General features: G+C 34.5%; 1 protein-coding gene across 3 annotated transcripts in view; it reads right to left on the bottom strand.

The window, feature by feature from the left end:
- spag9b (sperm associated antigen 9b) overlaps positions 1–20,537 on the bottom strand; it is a 51,714-nt gene extending 31,177 nt beyond the window's left edge. Inside the window, exons 1-6 of one of the 3 annotated variants that reach the window (XM_073828935.1) lie at positions 20,210–20,537; positions 16,204–16,354; positions 7,570–7,653; positions 5,271–5,481; positions 1,899–1,998; positions 1,598–1,719 (exon numbers count right to left, since the gene is read on the bottom strand). In XM_073828935.1, the coding sequence (XP_073685036.1) occupies positions 1,598–1,719; positions 1,899–1,998; positions 5,271–5,481; positions 7,570–7,653; positions 16,204–16,354; positions 20,210–20,370 (829 nt within the window). In that variant the 5' untranslated portion in view covers positions 20,371–20,537. The remainder of the gene's footprint in view (positions 1–1,597; positions 1,720–1,898; positions 1,999–5,270; positions 5,482–7,569; positions 7,654–16,203; positions 16,355–20,209) is intronic. The other 2 variants (XM_073828936.1, XM_073828937.1) reach the window with 2 other exon arrangements.
- Positions 20,538–21,130: the final 593 nt, after the last annotated feature.

Here is a 21,130-nt window from a genome sequence, read left to right as displayed (position 1 = left end):
AATGGTTTTTGTCATTTTTATTAGATTTAAAAAAAATGGCTATTTAATGTCTATTAATTAGGGCTGTCAATCGATTAATTTTTTTTTTAATCGTGATTAATCGCATGGTTGTCATGAGTTAACTCGCGATTAATCGCACATTTTTATCTGTTCTAAATGTACCTTAAATTAATACTTTTTAAAGTTTTTAATACTCTAATCAACATTGGCATGGACATATATGGATGCTTTAATCAAATATATGTTTACTATTAGTGAAACCATACTCGACACAGAAGATGAAGACTAGACATGTTTCAAAGGTCATAGATGTTTTTCAAATAACTTGTTCATGTCTATTCGACACATGGAGAAAAAAGAACATAGAAATACCAGGTTCCCATTACTTCTCTTTCTTTGCACTGAGCAATTTACTTACACAAGCCTGTTTATATTATTTGCAGGACAGAGCAGCTCACTTCTTCTGAACATGCAAAATGTACATTTATTATTTATTATTACATTTGTTTGCCTCTCTGTGCCCACATACTAGGGCTGGGCAATATATCGAACGATATTGTGAGGCGCGTTTAGTCAATGAAGCCGGTGCTTTGATTAGTAGTAAATCTCCATCACGTGTGTTCCGCTCAGGTTCCGCTGGAGCGGCAATTAATACACAGAGACGTAAATCTCTGACAAGCTACGCCATATCGCGCTAAATATCGAATGCGCGTAATTAACGCGTTAATTTTGACAGCCCTACTATTAATATTTATAATTATTATTTTTTATATTATCTGTTTTCATTTAAACTATAAAGTTTTAACAAATATTTTGCTTTTGTCAATTTTATTAGCACTTTTAAGATGCCTATTTAGTTTTGATTCTTTTTTTAATTAGTTTATTTAATATTTTCTGTTTGTTTAAATTGTACATTTTTATTAATAAAAAAAATGCCCATTTCATTTTTTATAAATACTTTAATAGTTTTTTTAATATAATCTGTTTTTATTTAAACTGTAAAGTTATCAAATATTAAGTGTTTTGTCATTTTTATTTGTTTTTTAATATGCCTATTTTTTATATTTTCTGTTTTCATTTAATTTTTTTGCTTTTTTGTCTTTATTAGATTTTTTAAAAGTATGCCTATTTAATTTTTCTTAATATTTTAATTTAGTTTTTTAATATTATGTTTTTATTTAAACTTAAATTGTATGAACTTTTTCATCATTTTTGGGTCATTTTTATTAGTTTAAAAAAAATATGCCTATTTAATTTTTTTTTATATTTTTAATTTGTTTTTTTAATATTCTGTTTTCACTTAAATTTAAAAGTTTTAACAATTTTTAGTCATTTTATCCGTTTTTCTTTTCTTATATATGCCTATATAGTTTATGCAAGTCAAATGAAATGAAAATGATAATATAAGTTACTTTCTTATATTTTAAGCTGATTTTTCATTATATATAATGGCCAGGATATTCTTTAATAAAATCCATCATTTCAAAAAGAAAGCCACAGAGGTTTGATGAGCAAATGTTCATTTGGTGGTTGAACTGTTCCTTCAGTTTTAAACAAAAAGCACGCTCATCTGAACTCTGCTTGACTGAGAACTTACCCAGCAGATCAGCACCTTCATCCACGTCTCCTATGAGATCAGTTCCTGCTGACGAGAGCTCCTCAAACAGAGAGTCAGTGTTACGGTCAAAGGCCATATTCTCGATGCCTTTAGTGGGAGTGCTAGAGATGAAAAAGATGAAAAACAGACATAAAACTGAGAAAGCTACTCTGCCTAACAACGTCCAGATAGTGGACAAAAGTGTGTATGGAATGAAGGTCCTCCAAGAGCAGAAAATGAAACCTGCTGGGTCAGTCTGATAAGGCAAGTACTGTGAGTGAATGACTGTGTGTGGACGTACCTGGAGCCTTTGCATCCACTGAGGTCCATATCCAGCTCAGGTGTGGACTCAATGATCGCCTGAACCTCTGACCGCTCCGCATTCTCACTTTGATCAGCGCCTAAGGGGAAAAAACACAAGTTAGGTGTGTTTCAAATGGTCTAAGATGTTAAAATTCAAATGTAAGATCACTTAAATAACTATGAAGTACTTTTTTACTTTTGTTTTAACATTTATGATTTTTTAAGACACTTCATGGCCTTAAATTTGACCAAACTAAATTTCAAGACATTTCAAGACTCAAAGAAGTTGTTCATTTCCAGAAAAAAAATTTACAGATAATGTACTCAAACCCCTTGTCATCAAAGATGTTCATGTCTTTCTTTCTTCAGTTGTAAAGAAATTATGTTTTTTGAGGAAAACATTTCAGGATTTTCTCCATATAGTGGACTTCTATGGTGAACTTCCAAAATGCAGTTTAAATGCAGCTGTAAATGATCCCAGTCGAACAAGAAGGGTCTTATCTAGCGAAACGACTGGTTATTTTATTTTTTTTATTACAATTTATATACTTTTTAACCTCAAATGCTTGTCTTGTCTCTCTCTCATTGTGTATCTAGTCTGTGCCTCTCTGGTTCAAAACAGTCAGGGTAGGTCTAAAAACTCCCATCTTATTTTCTCCCTCAACTGCAAAAATCATTTCAAAATCGTCCTACAGAAGTACCGACCCAGTGTTTGCAAAGTGAACATGCAAAGAAGATCAAACACCCTTAACAAAAAAGGTAAAACAGCTATGCATGACTATTTTGAAGTTGAGGAAGAAAATGAGATGGGAGTTTTTCGACATACTTGTCTTGAACGGGAGAAAACAGAGTTTGGGCAGAGCAAGACAAGACAAGCGTTTGAGGTTAAAAAGTATATAAATTGTTTTTGGAAAATAACCAATTGTCCTTCTTTCTCGGCTGGGATCATCTGAAGCTGCATTTAAACTGCATTTTGGATAGGGCTGGGCAATTTGACCTAAAACCAAAACCTTAATTAAGTGAACACTTTACCTCGATTACGAATATTTAACGATTATTATTATTATTTTTTTTTATTATTATTATTCTTTGCTCTTTCATTAAGAGAAAGAGCATGGGAAAATCTAGCATGCATGTCACACTATATGTGTATTTACACTAGATTCTAGACTCTTTGAGTCTAAAACCATGGTTTCGATTTCAATTTCTTTTTCAATTAATTGTCCAGCCCTAATATTGGAAGTTCAAACTCGGGCACCATAGAAGTCCACTATATGGAGAAATGTTTTCCTCCAAAAACATAATTTCTTTACGACTGAAGAAAGAAAGACATGAACATCTTGGATGAGAAGGAGGTGAGTACATTATCTGTAAATTTTTGTTCTGGAAGTGAATTTTTCCTTTAAGGACCCATGGAAACCTTGAGCAAAGCAGTAAAACAAGCAGCAGAAGCAGAGCATTAAAAGGGGTCATATGATGTTGCTAAAAAGAGTATTATTTTGTGTATTTGTTGTAATGCAATGTGTTTATGCAGATTGAGGTTCAAAAATATATATATTTTCCACCTACAGTACATTATTGTTGCTCCTCTCTGTCCCGCCTTTCTGAAACACTTAGGTTTTTACAAAACTTATTGTTGATGAAAACAGAGGTGTCCTCTGATTGGCCAGCTATCCGGTGCATTGTGATTGGCTAAATACCTCAAGCGTGTGAAGGAAATGTTACGCCCCTTACCATGTCGTTTCTTGGCGCGACGAGACAGAAACAATAAAACCCATTATAAATGAGGCATTTGTTGCATCCAGTTGGGACAAAACTACTGATTATAATGACTCATACGGTCTTTTTACGCGTTACATCACACCACATAAACATAACACCATGTCTGCATTTGCGATTGTAGAATGAGAACCAACAAGAAATGACCCCTTTAAAGGGATAGTTCACCCAAAAATGAAAATTTGATGTTTACCTGCTTACCCCCAGGGCATCCAATATGTAGGTGGCTTTGTTTCTTCAGCAGAACACAAATGAAGATTTTTAACTCAAAGAGGTGCAGTGTGTCAGCCATATAATGGCAGTGGATGGGCACCAAATCTTTAAAACTAATACAAAACATGCACAGACAAATCCAAATTAGACGAAACGATCTGTTTTTTGTGAGAAACTGAACAGTATTTATATCATTTTTTACCTTTGATACACAGCCACATCCATCTGTCCTGAGCACGAGCTCATCATCTGGCTTGTTACACGTGTACGCGATCTGGCTTTCTCAACGGCTCTGAGTATACAAGTCGCAGGGTGTAATTTGGATTTGTCTGTGCATGTTTTTTTTTACTTTTAAAGGTTTGGTGTCCATCCACTGCCATTATATGGCTGACAGACTGCACCGATTTGAGTTAAAAATCTTTGTTTTGTGTTCTACTGAAGAAACAACATCACCTACATCTTGGATGCCCTGGGAGTAAGCAGATAAACATCTAATTTTAATTTTTGGGTGAACTATCCCTTTAAGGACACGCGGAAAGCTTGAGCAAAGCAGTGAAATAAGCAGCGGAAGCAGAGCATTAAAGGAACACTCCACTTTTTTTGGAAATAGGCTCATTCTCCAACTCCCAAGTTAATAAATTGAGTTTTACCGTTTTGAAATCCATTCAGCAGTTCTCCTGTTCTGGCGATATCACTTTTAGCATAGATTAACATAGATCATTGAATCCTATGAGACCTATATAGCATCGCGTTCAAAAATGACCCAAGACTGGCGGAAAATGTAAAGCTGCAATTTCTAGGCTGATAAGATTAGGAACTACACTCCCATTCCGGGGTAATAGTCAAGGAAGTTTGCTGCCATAATATGGACGCAGCAGGCGTAGTAATATCACGCAGCTCTTGAAATTCGGTCACAATTTCAAAAAGCCGGTCACATTGGCAGTTACCTAGCTGGGAACTAATTTCAAGCGCTGCGTGATATTACTGCGCCTGCTGCGTCCATATTTCGGCAGCAAACTTGTAGTGCAGCGTAGTTCCTAATCTTATCGGCCTAGAAAATCGCAGCTTTACATTTTCCGCCGGTTTTAGTACACGATATAACTACAGAAGAGTCAAGTTTTAAATATGGAAACTCGTTGGTCATTTTTGGACGAGATGCTATATTGGCCTTATAGGATTCAATGATCTATGCTAAGCTATGCTAAAAGTGATATCGCCAGAACAGCCGAACAGCTGAATGGATTTCAAAACGGTAAAACTCAACTTATCAGCTCGGGGGGAGTTGGAGAATGAGCCCATTTCCAAAAACGTGGAGCGTTCCTTTAAAGGAAAGGAGATAAATTTCATTTGGATTCTCTACTGTGACTTTAGGAGTCACCTGTAGATGGCGTCTCTGATGCCACAGCGTCCTGTACGCCGATGTTCTTACTGCTGTCTGGTTTAGCGCTGCTGGAGTCCAGGTTCCTGTTCAAGCCCTCGGCCTCCTCCGTCCGCGGCGTGTCCACTGACGCCATCGCAACATCTGACGTCGCTGCAGACAAGGGTGTGCCGGATTTGGACTCTCCCCTACCGCATTCAGAAAGTTCATCCTGAAAACAAACCCATGAAGCATTACCAGTGGCATAAGTCTCAAAGTATTTATGAATAAATAGTCATCGACCACACATATGTGCTAAATGAAACTGGGTACGGTTCATATTAATCATGAAGAATAACACAATGTCATCACTTTATGCTCTGCCCTCCATGCTCTCGTCCTGCGATGAGGACAGACATGCTGCATGCAGATTCATTTAGAAAATTTTGACAATTGGCTAAGTAATAAAACAAACCCATACTGTTCAAAAGTGTTTTTAATTAAATTAAAATTGATCAAAAGTGGCAGTAAAGACATTTACAATATTCCAAATGATTTCTATTTCAAATAAATGCTGTTCCTTTGAACTTTTTGTTCATTAAAGAATCCTGAAAAATAAAAAGTATCACAGTTTCTACAAATATATGAAGCAGCACAACTGTTTTCAATATTGATAATAATCAGAAATGTTTTTTGAGCAACAAATCAGCATATTAGCATGACTTCTGAAGAATCATGTGACACTAAAGACTGGAGTAATGATGCTGAAAATTTAGCTTTGATCACAGGGATAAATTACTTTTTAAAATATATTCACATAGAAAACAACTGTTTTAAAATGTACAAAATATTTAAGCTTTTACTGTATTTTTGATTACATAAATGCAGCCTTGGTGAGCACACGAGACTTCAAAAACAACAACAAAAACTGATTATCAGAGCGAAAACAAAACAGCAAACAAAATATATGATTATTTAGTCTCCATTTTGAACATTCATTTGAGCTTTTAACAATACAAAATAATGACTGAAAGTACAGAAATTGAAGGGGAAAAACACACATGATTTAGTGCCATTATAAACAACATACAACCTTAAATAAATATTCCAGGTTATTATTCACTAGAATTTACGGATTATTATTTTTCTGTAATACAATAAATAAGGACTAAAGCTCTTAAAAAAGCTTCATAAATTATACAAAAACATTTTTGCTGCTATTTTGAGAAGTTAGAAGGTAAAAATAACCGGGAATATTATTTTGACTACACTGAAAAACTGCAAGCAATAACATCAACCACACAGATGCTGACTGCAACCAAAACTACATTTTAACACAAACATTACCAGGGATGTTTCTATGCTGTTTCTTTAGCTCTCACTACTAGTCAAAAGTTTTTGAACAGTCAGATTTTTAATGTTTTTAAAGAACTTTCTTCTGCTTACCAAGTCTGCATTTATTTGGTCCAAAACACAGCAAAGGCCGTAATATTGTGAAATATTTTTACTATTTAAAATAGCTGCTTTCTATTTGAATATATTTTAAAATGTAATTTATTCCTGTGATCAAAGCTGAATTTTCAGCATCATTACTCCAGTCGTCAGTGTCACAAGATCCTTCAGAAATCATTCTAATATGCTGATTTGCTGTTCAAGAAACATTTTTTTATTATCATTATTATCAATATTTTAACCAGCTGAGTAACTTTTTTTCAGGATTATTTGATGAACAGAAGGATCCAAAGATCAGCATTTATCTGAAATAAAAAGCTTTTGTAATGTTACAAAAGATTTCTATTTCAGATAAATGCTGTTCTTTTGAACTTTCTATTCATCAAGGAAACCTGAACAGCTACTCAGCTGTTTTCAACATAACAATAAAAATCAATGTTTTTTGAGCAGAAAATCAGAATATTAGAATGATTTCTGAAGGATCAGGAGACTGGAGTAATGATGCTAAAAACCCAGCTTTGATCACAGGAATAAATTACATTTTAAAATATATTCAAATAGAAAACAGTTATTTTAAATGGCAAAAATATTTCAAAATTTCACAGTTTATGCTGTACTTTAGATCAAATAAATGCAGGCTTGGTGAGCAGAAGAGGTCTTACTGTTCAGAAACTTTTAACTGGTAGTGCATGTTGTTTATATGTTACTATGTGGTTGCAGGCAGCAGTTTGTGTACTACAAATGCACTTGTCACTATCGCTGCAAAAAACAGTAAGGGGTGTGGACATGAGCCAAACATAGCACACTACACACTACGCTGAACTGCGGCTGCCATGGAGATCATGGCAGGACTAGCGGACGGGACTACCTTACTGAAGTCGCTCCACTGGGTTTCCAAATTCTCCTGTGAACTCTTACCATCCCCTCTCCTGAGGGATTTGTTCGCCTCCAGCTGCCCAGAGAGAAACGTACAGTAAGCAACACGTAGGCAGGGCGGCGCTTGTTTCTGTTTATCATGCACTCAGCCAGGTGGCTGATGGGAACTGCATTGCAATTAAATAAAAAGAAAATCAGGCCAGTCCTTGCTCAAAAAGCATCGGGAGCCTGTATGTCAAATCCAGATTAAACTGCAACTAGTCAAATGAACTGCAGGCCAGGGTTGCACATAATCTGTCTCAAAATGCATGACAGACAGTTTATTAAGGAAACTGTCTTTGTGTATTTTTAATGGTGGACTTTTTAATGCAGCCAGATTGAATTAAAGAATTAAAATGTACATGAAATGACAATGGGAGGCTGTTTTAATTTCCGCAATGAGATCAGACCAGATGCTCAGTAGAAACAAGTCACTTTTGTGCACCACAGGCAGTCCTAGCTGAAAATTATTACATGTTATGAAAGATTACTAATACATTTTCTTCACTGCAATAACAAAACAATGACTAATACACAATAAGACCAGGTTCATGTATTGTGAAGAGAACATTATGATTTTAAAACATTTTTTTGGCCATTGTGATATACCTGTGGCAACATTTCTGCTAAATTTCAAAGCGAAACATCCAGTGAATGGTGCTAAAAATCCATTTTGTTTAATCCAAAACAGATAACTGTAAATCTTTATTTAGATTTGCAATGCTTTATGTCATTGTAAATATCGCTACAGTTTGAAAAAGAAATGTGCAAAAATGTTAACACTCTTTCCATTTGAACTTAATGTAGCATCTACACTAAAGCCAAAACTGATAGTTTCAACAAAAGCAAAAATAAGATAAATGCACATTTGCTTCTATAAGTCTTTGAGCTCTTTTATCGTGACTCATGTTTGACAAACTTGTACCAGAGAGCTTCACGTCACAAGTGCTATACTGTACCGGGTGCGCTACCAAGCAAGTTTACTAAATCAGAAAAGACAAACATATGGAGCCGGTTATGAGATGCAAACCTCAAAATGTGTTTGTTTATAAATCATGCACAATGGTAAAAGTGTTTTGAGCTCATAACATAGTATTGTGGATGCACTAAAACAAGTTTTTATTAATCAATAATCTGCCAATATAATCATAATTTGTGTGAAAAGGAATACAATTTTTAGCTTTTGATTTTAGCTGGAAACTACAGAGGATTGTATGTATACAATTGAAGTCAAAGGTTTACATATAGGGAAAATATTAGTTGAATTTATAAAAATGACCCCATTACATACACTTGATTCTTAATACTGTGAAGTTACCTGAATGATCCACAGCTGTTTTTTTAGTGATTAGTTTAGTGATTAATGTTTAGGGATAGTTGTCTGCTGTTCTTCGAAAAAAAAAATCCTTCTAGTCCCACAAATACTACAGAAGGAAATGCGATGCATTAAAAGCCGGGGGGTGAAAACTTTAGAATGTGTACATTTTTCATATTTTGCATAAAAACCATATTTTTTAATAACAAAATAGGTAAATAATAAGTCATATTCAAATTTTACTTAAGTAGAATTTACCCTGATCTTCAAATTCTAAAAGATTTCACCCCAGGCTCACAATACATCGTGTTTCCTACTGAAACATCAGTGAGCGTTTGAACCTTCTGTAATAGATGCATACGAGTCCCTCAGTTGTCCTCAATGTGAAAAGATGTCGGAAAGGGTTAAAAAACACAAAAATGCTGAAAAAAAGGATTTTTCCAAAGAACAGCGAACATATTGCAGATTTTGCAAGGTTTATGCAAACTTTTTGACTTCAACTGTATGTACTGACAAAGAAAATAAGAAGATACAAGAGTGAAACCGTGAATGTTTCTGCTTTGTTTGTATGTCTACACAGAGGAAAGACAGTACGACGGCATATTGCAAGGCCAGTTTTTGACCTCTAAGGCCGCTACCTTCCAGCTCTTCAGATAATGAGATGTTTTATTAATGTGACTTTTCAAACAGCACTACACCTGCTGACCGGGCTCTATAAAAAGAACCAAAGCTCTCATTAAAATCAATCGGTTATGGAAGTACAACTAATCCACAGGGAGCGATAATAGGTTTTACACTCCTGTTTGGAAAGCACAAACTTCAAAGCGCTCTTTCTTCTCCCTGACATATGCGCACAAGCCAACAAAAGCACAAGTGCGCACACACAAAACCCTGTTCGCAAGATGCTCCCATACGCTCTCGAGTTTCCATGGCAGCGTGTGCCCACTTTTTCTCAGCGTGGCAGTTCAGAGCCGTTTAACCTGAGGAGCGGCTGACAGCAAGTCATGGCCTAGTTTCTCATCTCTCTCAGAAGAAGCAGCGCTGACACTCTGGGGGATGATATGGCGAGAAATGCAGAGTCACGGAGCGCACAAAGGCCAGTCTGTATCAGTCCACAGTGGGAGTCTGATGGAGGCTTTGTGCTTCTGAAACTCAGATGACTCACCAGTGGCCTCGACGGGGTCTTATAATGAGAAATCAAACATTCATTGATCTTTTGAAATAACAGTTTGATGTACACCTACTGTGACTTTCAAAAGTCAAAAGACTGTGCATTAAAAAAGGGCTCGAGCTTTCATAACTTTTTGACATCAGACTGATGAATGCATCAGGTCACGATGAGCTAATATGATGAAGCAGAACATTATTCATAAACATCAGAAGAACAAGATAAGCTGCCAACCGGTGTAGCACCTACGGCTCTGCAAATTAACTCAAAAGAGCGGTTAGTGGTTGATTTAGGTATTAAGTTTTAACAACGCCCCTGATTATTTTAAGCAATTGCAACACCAAAAACTACACGTAAAAGATCTTGGAGCCCTGCACATGACATGCAAAGGGGGAAAAACAACAAATAGTGGCAATAAGAATTAACTGAAAATTAAGATTTCTTATCTTTTGAGATGAAAATACAATAGTATAGATAGAATAGTAAATAGCTCAAGTAGATTTCTCAAAATTTCTAGCAAACTAACAAGTGCATGTTCAACGAATGTCTTTCCTGAGATAAATGTGACTTGTGCGTTAAATGTTTACAATTAGTTTTATGTCTTTCCATGGTTGAAACACTGATTGATCAATTACTTAAGACATTATACATTTTAGTAAGCCATACGGTTTCTTTGAACATACCTTGTGATGTTCATTAATGTTTATTTGTGCTATAACTAGTAGTAAAGAGGAATATATGATTGGTTCACAAGCCGCTTGAATTGGTATTTTAGTTTATACGTAAAAAGTCAAAAGTAAATACGTCAAAGTAAAAAGTGACTTTTATATCAAAAGTAACAAAGCAAAGTTCAGTGATTTTTGAATTTATTAATTTGCTCCCTGGTTTTAGGTTTAAAAAAGCCCATAGTAGCAACGATTTAAACAAATTAAAATGAGGTAACAAATTATTAGTCAAATGTGGCAACAAATTAATAAATCATGAGAACAAATTCTTAGTTTGTACTCTGTACTTTTCTATTATTAAGTAGACAAAAAAATAACATTGATTTATTCCCTGATTTAAGTTTGTGGTTAATTAAATTGTGACAACAAATAAATAAATTAATATAAGGAAATATATTAATACAATTAAAACTTAATTTGTGGCAATTATATCTATTTGTTCTTTAAATGCATTAAATAGACAAAAAAATTAATATCTTTTGCTATAAAAATAGAATAGTATGTAGGTCAAAACGTAACACTAAAAAGCAGTCAAGAATGTTGTTTAGTGATGTTTATTTGCTAGTAGTAAAGAAGAACAGATGATCGGTTCACAAGCTGCTTGAATTGGTTTTTTAGTTTATATGTAAACAAAAGCATTAAATGTTGTCATGTCAAAATAAAAAGTGACAAATTAAAAGACTTTCATATCAAAAGTAACAAAGCAAAGTTCATAGTAATTTTTGGATAGAATGTGTGCTACAAATAATATTTTTGTGAAGTTTTGTTCATGCATGATCAACAGAAAACAGCGAAGACTAAACAACTGCTCTTGGGTCTGTATAGTGTATAGTGGGCATGAATTAAGAATTAACACCCACAATTTATTACTTTGCTCCCTAAATTTAGACAAAAAAAAAAAAACTATATTGGCCACGATTTAACTAAATTAAAATGAGGTAACAATCCCATGATTAATAAATCATGGGAACAAATTCTTCATTTGAACTTTGTAGTTTTCTATAATTAAGTAGACAAAAAAAAATACTTATTGATTTATTCCCTGATTTAAGTTTGTGGTTAGTTAAATTGTGACCACAAATAATAAAATTAATATAAGGGGAGTATATTAGTACAACATGGCAACAAATTAAAACCTCTTTGTGTCAATTATATCTGTTTCTTCTGGATGTCATGCACAGGGATTTATACTTTAAAGACATTAAACAGACAAAAAAAGTAAGTTTTCATATCTTTTGAGGTGAAAATAAAACAGTAAGTAGGTCAAATCATAACACTAAAAAGAAGTCAAGAATATCTGCACAGTAATATCTTACCATGGTTGAAACACTGTTCAATTACATGAGACGTTTTACGTTTTAGTAAGTCGCGTTGTTTCTTTACACATACCTTGTGATGTTTATTCATGTTTATTTGTGCTATAACTAGTAGTAAAGACTAATAGATGATCGTTTCACAAGCCGCTTGAATCGGTATTTTAGTTTATTTGTGAACAAAAGCATTAAATGTTGAGAAAAAGCAAAGTTTATAGTGATTTTTTGGATTGCATGTGCAAAGTTTTGGTCACGTGGTTAGTTAAATTATGACCACAAATAATGACATTAATATGAGGGAATATATTGGTACAACTTATCTATTTGTTCTTCTGGATGTCATGCTCAGGGATACTTTAAAGCATTAAATAGACAAAAGAAAGTTCTCATATCTTTTGTGATGAAAATAGAATAGTAAGTAGGTCAAATTGTAACAGTTGTGTTGCACACAAACATGAATTAAATAGAAAATACAGAAGGAATAGGTATGTGAAAAATAGTGAGAAATGGAACTGTAAAGATGTAAATGAAGTGGAAAAGAATGAAACCTTCATCAGAGAGAATAAATTAAGGCGATACAGAAGTAAACAAGGATTTCCGAGGGCAGAAGTGTTCATCACACAGCATCAGACTCTAGCAGTGTAAGCACTCTGCTTCTGAGAGCTGAAATATGACCAGCATCCTTCAAAATCTCCTGCATCAGGCTCAAGAGACACCCCTACATTGAGACGGGCTTCAAGGATGTTATTCTAGGATGTTAGAGATTGGCAATGCCATCGTTGCTGACAAAATCAATGTGAATCAGGGGAGAGGAGAGGATTCAGATCAGTCTAGCAGTCTATAACCTCTACATTTGTTCCTCAGAATCTTGAAAAATTCGTGGTGGGAACTAACCAGTTAGAGAGCACATGAGTTAAGTGGTTTGTTTGTCTCGAGTTTTGAGAAGCTTTTGAACATAAACACGGCAGGAAGAGGCTGACGGCAAATTACTTCATTAACATGAATATGTATGAAGGGGCCTAGTGCATGTTTCTCTATGGGAGATGGAAGGTTCTAGAGCAGGGTGATTTGTAAGGCTGAGAACTGATCCAGGATCAGCCTTGGCCTGTTTGTCTGGCTCTTGGCCCTGTTAGGGCTCTGTTTAAGCATGCAGGGCACAGCAGGCCCTCAGAATGAGCTTCCTTCCCGCTGGCAGTGCCGCTCAGGCTTCTTTAACATATGGTCTGCGCGGATCCATTCGGGGGGGAAACTCTCTCAATACAAACTAACGCTGCCGTCATCTCTTTTATTTCCCCAAACCCATGTTCACTTTCTGGGAATCAGATAACAGCCTGCTCTCAACAGAATGGCACTTACGATGACATGATCCTCTCTAGTAGGGCTGGGAATTGACACACATTTCACGATTCAATGATGCAATCATTTGGATATGTATCAGGTACAGAGGAATTACATTTACTTCGCTACATTTAAATTTTTGGGGTAACTAGTACTTTTAGAGTATATTTAAAGATAGGTACTTTTACTCTTACTCAAGTACATTTATAGTGAAAAAATTTTACTTTTACTTGGCTACATTTGATGGCGTTCCTCCGTTACTGTCCTCAGAAACATATCGTTGGAATTTTCATTTCATGCCTGATAAAACTGCGTTAATGCTGCTTTGTATACAGCTGCTACTATGGAAACCGTAATATTTCAGCGCCCCCTCGTGACAGAGAATCAATTTTTCATTTCCAATACATTTTTTTCAGCTGTTTATGGCCAAATGATTGCAAATATCGACCAATGTTTTATGCAGCAAACACAGAGTTGTAAATGAAAAAAGTTAAGGTGCCTTCTAAAAATCTAAACAAGTACAGTAATATTTATGTTTTAAATAAATATAATAAACTATATATATACTTTACATTGTCCGATCCCATTACTGTTTATTTGACATTTGCAGATCTTAAAAAGGGTTATGAATTGCTTTAAATTAATATTTAAAAATTCTGCAGATACACTAAATGAAATAAATATAATGAAATAAAATTACTTCCTTGATATTTGTTTATATTTGTGTATTAAAAACATTTTTGATTAGACTCCTATCTGATTTTCTATATTTAAAAAAAGGTCTTTTTTTATTTGGGCTAGTTAAATTAATTTTCAGGCTACCAAAATCTGAAGAGCACCTGCCCAGAAATTTTGCGAGCCCTGTATATATATATATATATATATATATATATATATATATATATATATATATATATATATATATATATATATACACACACACACACACACACACACACACACACACACACACACACACACACACACACACACACACACACACACACACACACACACACACACACACACACACCTGGACCACAAAACCAGTCTTAAGTCGCTGGGGTTTGTTTGTAGCAATAGCCAAAAATACATTGCATGGGTCAAAATTTTTGATTTTTCTTTTATGCCAAAAATCATTAAGAAATTAAGTAAAGTTCATGTTCCATGAAGATTTTTTGTAAAATTCCTACTGTAAACATATCAAAATGTAATTTTTGATGTGTAATATGCATTGTTAAGAACCTAATTTGGACAACTTTAAAGGTGATTTTCTCAGTCTTTTTGATTTTTTTGCATCCTCAGATTTCTGATTTCAAATAGATGTATCTCAGTCAAATATTGTCCGATCCTAACAAACCATACATCAATGGAAAGCTTATTTATTGAGCTTTCATATGATGTATAAATCTCAGTTTTGTCAAATTTAACCTTATGACTGGTTTTGTGGTCCAGGGTCACATATATATATATACACCTTACTTCAGTCTATGTTTTCAAGGAGAGGTGTGGGGAAGCTTTCCAAACAGTTTGAAATTCAGGGTTTTCACTTCATATCAATCAGATCAGAAGTAACTAGTAACTAGCTACTTGAGTACTTTTTCCATCCGATTTTTTTTTTTTTACTCTTACTCAAGTAACTATTAAGATTGTTACTTTTACTCTTACTTGAGTAAATATTTCCATAAGTACTTGTACTTTTACTTGAGTACAGATTTTGGGTACTCTACCCACCTCTGATCAGGTACTGTAAATATTAATATTTCTCAAGAAAAAAGCTCTCTTATCTACAGCTGTAAACTATACTGGAAACTCAAGTAAAACTCTCTTTTACCTTAGTATTAAAGACTAAAATTAGCAACAGCCAAACTATTAAATTCAACTACTACTCACTTTTAGATATAATAATTAACACTTATAATTTAAATGTTCATATACAAATCAGTTTTTATATATGTAAGGCCGTTTTTATTGATACAATTGTAATGATATAAATGTTTTTACTTAAGTAGGTTTTTAAAATATTATCATAATAAAACTCTTCTTTATGACAGATACATTAAATAATGAAGATATCACAGAAAAATAGGTTACGGAAAAATATAATAAATACGTAACACATTACATACATTTCTCAGAATTTCTAGCTAACTTACAAATTCATGTTTACTGAATGTCTTTCCTGAGATAAATGTGACGTTAGGTGTTATTACGTTAAATGTTATTGTTTACAAGTTGTTTTATTAATGTCTTTCCATTGTTGAAACACTGATTGATCAATTACATGAGACATACATTTCAGTAAGACGTACTGTTTATTTAAACAAGTCTTGTGATGTTTATTCATGTTTTTTTGTGCTATAATTAGTAGTAAACAGGAAGAGATGATCGATTCACAAGCTGCTTGAACTGGTATTTTAGATAATGTTATTTATGTTATTTAAAAGACCTTCATATCAAAAGTAAAAAAGTGCAAAGTTTACAGTGATTTTTGGATGGCATGTGCACTACAAATAATATTTTGTGAAGTTTTGTTCATGCATCAACAGAAAACAGCAAACTAAAAGACTGCTCTTGGGATTTAGGAATTTTCAACCCAGCCTTGCTTTCGAGGAATATTTTAAGGCTTTTTATATCTTTAAAAATTAGGTCAGTTTTTTTTAACCATACGCTCCTACACTGAGGCTGTAATGCGAGTAAATAATCTGCAAACTGGTGAGTTTCTCACCTTGAGGCTGGTGTTTGAGCGAGGATGGCTGAGATTGTTATATCTCCATGTGTCAGTCCCTGGAGTCTCCACAGGTTCTCTGTGCGGATCGGGCGTCATCACATCACTTCCCGGCAATGAAAAAATACCCAGAGAGACAGGTCGCTCCTTCCTGAAAACACAAACAAAACAAACGATTGGACACTTGAGCAAGAAACATTATGGATTACGTAATGTTTTGTATTCAGATGTGAAGCATATTTCAAGCATTTGGTAGAAATGACACTATACTGATACCGAAATAAGAATTACATTGGCTTAAACTAGGGATGCACCGAATGTTCAGCCACCAAAATTATTTGGCTGAAAATAGCAAAAAAAAGCTCTCAACTTATTAATTGTAAGTTAAATTGTGCTTTGTTGGTAGGCTCTAATGTCTACTTGAATGTTAAAAATGTTTTTAAATTGTTGTTTTGTTATTGTTTTTTTTCTTTGAAAAGCAAGACAAAACTCTAAAAAGCAAATATTGGCTATTTAGTTTATGCAATGATGAAAAAAAATGGCAAAATACATAGGGGAAAAACACAAAAAACTGTGTTCGGTAATTGGCCTTCGGCCCAGTGTGTAATTTTGTTTGGCTTTGGCCAAGAATTTTCATTTCGGTGCATCCCTAGCTTAAACCAGATTTTTATTAAAAAAAAAATTTCCTGAAGGACATGTAAGTGGTGGCTTATACATGTCTCAATACAAGTCTATGGGATGTTTTGCTTGCCAAACAACATTTTAGATGCAGTAAGTATGTGAGTTAGCAAACAGCACTAACACCAGAGCTCCTCTAGGAGACCAGAGGACAGTTTGATTGATGGGACTTTTCTTTTGTCTTCTCTGATTGTCTCTCTTCCTGTTGTGGGTTACCATAGAGCTGCATTCAGAGCCTGAACCTGCTGACTGCACATTCAGAGCGGATCTGCTCACATGAGCTGTATTCACTCTATTCAGCTAAACTGTACAGTAAGGAAAAGGTAAAGTACAGTTTGGAAACAAGAACCACATTTGGGGAAGTGCAAATTTAACAGCTACTACCATAAATATCTACGATAACGCAACTAATGAGATGTGCTGTATTTCTGCTGAGGAACAAGCATCTCTAAAGTACACATCAGTGTATATTAAGTGAAAATAAAAGGGAGTAAATGAATGCAGTTATGCTTGGATGGCAAATCAAAGCTTTGTAAATCAGACAGAGCTCCATGAAAGTACATCGATCCTCATGCTGAAGGCAAAACCTTGTGTAATCACACACGTCAGAGGACATGTACAAGTGTCATCACACGTCTCCCAGTGAAGGTCGTGATTGTGGAACTTCAGGTCCGAAGTTCAACTCATGAAAAGCTATTAAAGGAAAGGAAGTTTTTATTTCAAATACAAAAGCAGAAGTAATCCTAGAAGAAATTGGTCTAAAAGCTATAAATATTATGTTTGAAGTCCAGTTATCTGCAACTAAATTATACAAAAGCGAGATGAAAAAGATGAATCTTAAATGGGTTCAGAAGCAAGTAGCTTCCCTTTTATCAAAACACAGAAAGCCAGTATTTCATTTCTTGCAATGAACCACTGCACTGCACAGGGTATAGAAAATTATAATGAATTTGTAACATACTGCATATGTTTCTCAGTATTTATTTTATCTAACTAACAAGTTCATGTTTTTCAAATGTCTTTCCTGAGGTAAGTGTGATGTCAGGTGTTGTTACTTGTTACGTTAAATGTTATTGTTCACAAGTTGTTTTATTAATGTCTTTCCATTATTGAAACACTGATTGATTAATAACATGAGACATTATACATTTCAGTAAGTTGTACTGTTTCTTTAAACATACCTTGCGATGTTTATTCATGTTTTTTGTGCTATAACTAGTAGTAAATAGGAACAGGTGATCGGTTCATGAGCTGCTTGAATTGGTATTTTAGTTTATGTGTGAACAAAAGCATTAAATGTTGTCACATCACATTAAAAAGTGACAATTTAAAAGACTTTCATTTCAAAGCTAGAGCTAATATGTTTGAAGTCCAGTTATCTGCGACTAAATTATACAAAAACTAGATGAAAAAGATTAATCTTAAATGGGTTCAGAAGCAAGCAGTTTCCCTTTTATCAAAACACAGAAAGCAAGTTCTTTATATCATCTTGCCATGAACCAAAACAAGCTGCTCTCAGAAGTCAGGATCCGTTAGAGTTTGTTAACAGCAGGAAACATGCTTTCAAAACTAATCAAAATCACTTTCATTACTCTGGTTATGTTAGCATAATCACAGTCAGAAGTGGGTATTTTCGTTTGATTATTAAATTACTTTTTTATTATTACTGAAATTGTATTATCAGTCTTTTAGTCTGGCTCATGATATGAGGTCTAATGTCAACTTTTACAGAATTATAGGCTTAGAGCAGTACAATAAAAGATTTAGTGGCTATTAAGCATATTTTAAACTCCAAATCATCTCAAGGATGCTACAATACACTATAGTTCAATGTTGTTGTTTTTTTTGATGAAAGAAGTCTTTTCTGTTTAACAAGGCTGCATTTATTTAAAAATGCAGTAAAAAATGTGAAATATTATTACGATTTAAAATAGCTGATTCTGTGAATATATTTTAACATGTAATTTATTGCTGTGATCAAAGCTGAATTTTCAGCATCATTACTCCGGTCTTCAGTGTCACATGATCCTTCAAAAACTATTCTAATATGCTGCTTTGCTGCTCAAGCATTTATTTTATGTAATTAAACTTTATTTGGAGTACTACTTAGGCACAATGCAATATAAAAACAATTCTTAATATTAAACCTAAAATATGTTTTGATGTCACTATTGATGAGGATTGTATGATCTCTAAATTACATAAGTCTTTAAATACAAAATATTTAAAGTGTACCTAAAGTATACTTGCAATAGTTCCACTTTATAACAATCAAATATATATTTAGTTGAACTTTAGTTTAAACTGCATTAAGTACAAAATTAGTTCCAATTTAGACTTTAAATATATCAGTTTAGTCTACATATAAGTACAACTGAAGAGTATTTTATTAAGTACATAATAAGTAAATACATTTGTAGTATACTTGGCATGAAATAAATATTTTTAAAATACATTTTAGTATATTTATTTTTGACTAGAGTGACTATTATCAATATTGGAAACAGTTGTGCTGCTTTATTATTTTTTTGAAGAAACTGATACATTTTTTAGGATTCTTTGATGAATAGAATGTTTAAAAGAACAGCATTTATTTGAAATAGAAGCCTTTTGTTACATTATAAATATCTTTACAGACACTTTTGATCAGTTTAATGAATCTTTGTTTAAAAAAAAAAAGTATTCATTTATTACGAAAAATTACTTCTTTTGAATGGTAGTTTCACCAGTGTAGGCCTTATAATCTCAATGCTAAAAATATACATTTTAAATATTAAAGCTCAGGTTACATTGTTTACACGTTATATAATTCTAATCACCCGGACGCGACACTACCACCATGAAACCAGTTTAACATCTCTAAACAATCAACAGAAGGCACTTCAAAGAAGCAAACAATATCAGGTGTTCAATTACAGCTGTATTCTATGCAACTCTAGTGCACTACAGAAGTATGGAAGTACAGAACAAACTAAACAAAATACGCCTGTTAGAATGATACGCTTTTCTTTGATAGAACACTAGCCTCAGAGACCTGCACTGTGTTGATAAGAGAAATGAACTCTGTGCGGTGCGTCTCTCAGCTCAGCCGGTTCTCGCCGCATAAGAGATTGATCCACTGTTGTTTACAACATTCTCTCGACTCTTAAACACATGAACAAGCAATGCATGACAGCTATCCAAATGGAAAAAGAGAATAAAGTCAGGAATGACATCAGTGATGCAGAGAAAATAGAGGCTTAATGTAAAGAGGATATGACACGGCAGTGAAAAAGAAAACTAGGTTATCATTCACACACATCGACACAAACAGGCTGTCACTGCGTACCTGCTGATGCGGGGCAGGGAGTGTGTGATGGCGGGCAGGCCGTTAGAGACGGAATAATGCACCAGCAGCAGAACGGAGAGAGAGACCAGCACGGCAGAGTTGATGACCACCGCTCCCCCCACGAAGCCAAAGACAAACAGAAGCATGCATCCCGGACTCATGGCTGCCGCCACGCGCTATGGGCCGCCCGCCGCCCCCCGATACGCGGAAACAATCCCATCAACACCGGCACAGCAGCGCGAGGATCTGTATGTGTGTGTGTTTGAGCGCGGCTCTGCAGCCTCTCACTGCTGTGACATCATCCACTCCGGCGAGCAGCGAACGCACACACACACATATACACACATACACACACACACGAGCGGCTTTGCAGCAGCTGTCTTTCCTTGCTGCTCACGCACTCTTCTGCTGCCTAATGAACAGCTCTTATGCACTGATTCCGTATGCGCTTTCTGGTTTCCATCTCACAGCTGATTGGCTGTGGGAAGAGATGTGTATGGGAGAAAACAACAAACACACTCCAGCTCGTCTCTAGAGAGCACAAAAGCGCAATACACCTGCTAACAAGCATCAGGTGAATCAATCCCTGGCTTTGAAGTGCATGTATTTATGCAATGTAAAATATAACAAAATGCAATGTGTTTTCTGGCATTATGCAGAGCAAATACAGCAAGTATTTTCTTTCATTAACACTACCGTAAAAATATTGGGAAAACATTAAAAAAAAAAAAAAAAGTGCACTAAAAAGTGATTTTTAGAATTACATAAACTCTCAACTGCAAGTAAAGAAATCAAAGTTATTTTATAAAAGTTTTATAAAGTCAGAATTGTGAGATATAAACAATTCTGAATTATTTTATCAGAATTGTATGATATAAGCTTGCAACAGCAAGAAAAGAAAACAAAATTATGCTCCCACAG

Source organism: Garra rufa, chromosome 22 (assembly GCF_049309525.1).
Source record: "Garra rufa chromosome 22, GarRuf1.0, whole genome shotgun sequence".
Lineage (NCBI taxonomy): Eukaryota > Metazoa > Chordata > Actinopteri > Cypriniformes > Cyprinidae > Garra > Garra rufa.
The sequence above is the reverse complement of the archived record's forward strand: the minus strand, read 5'-3'. Positions and strand labels throughout refer to the sequence as shown.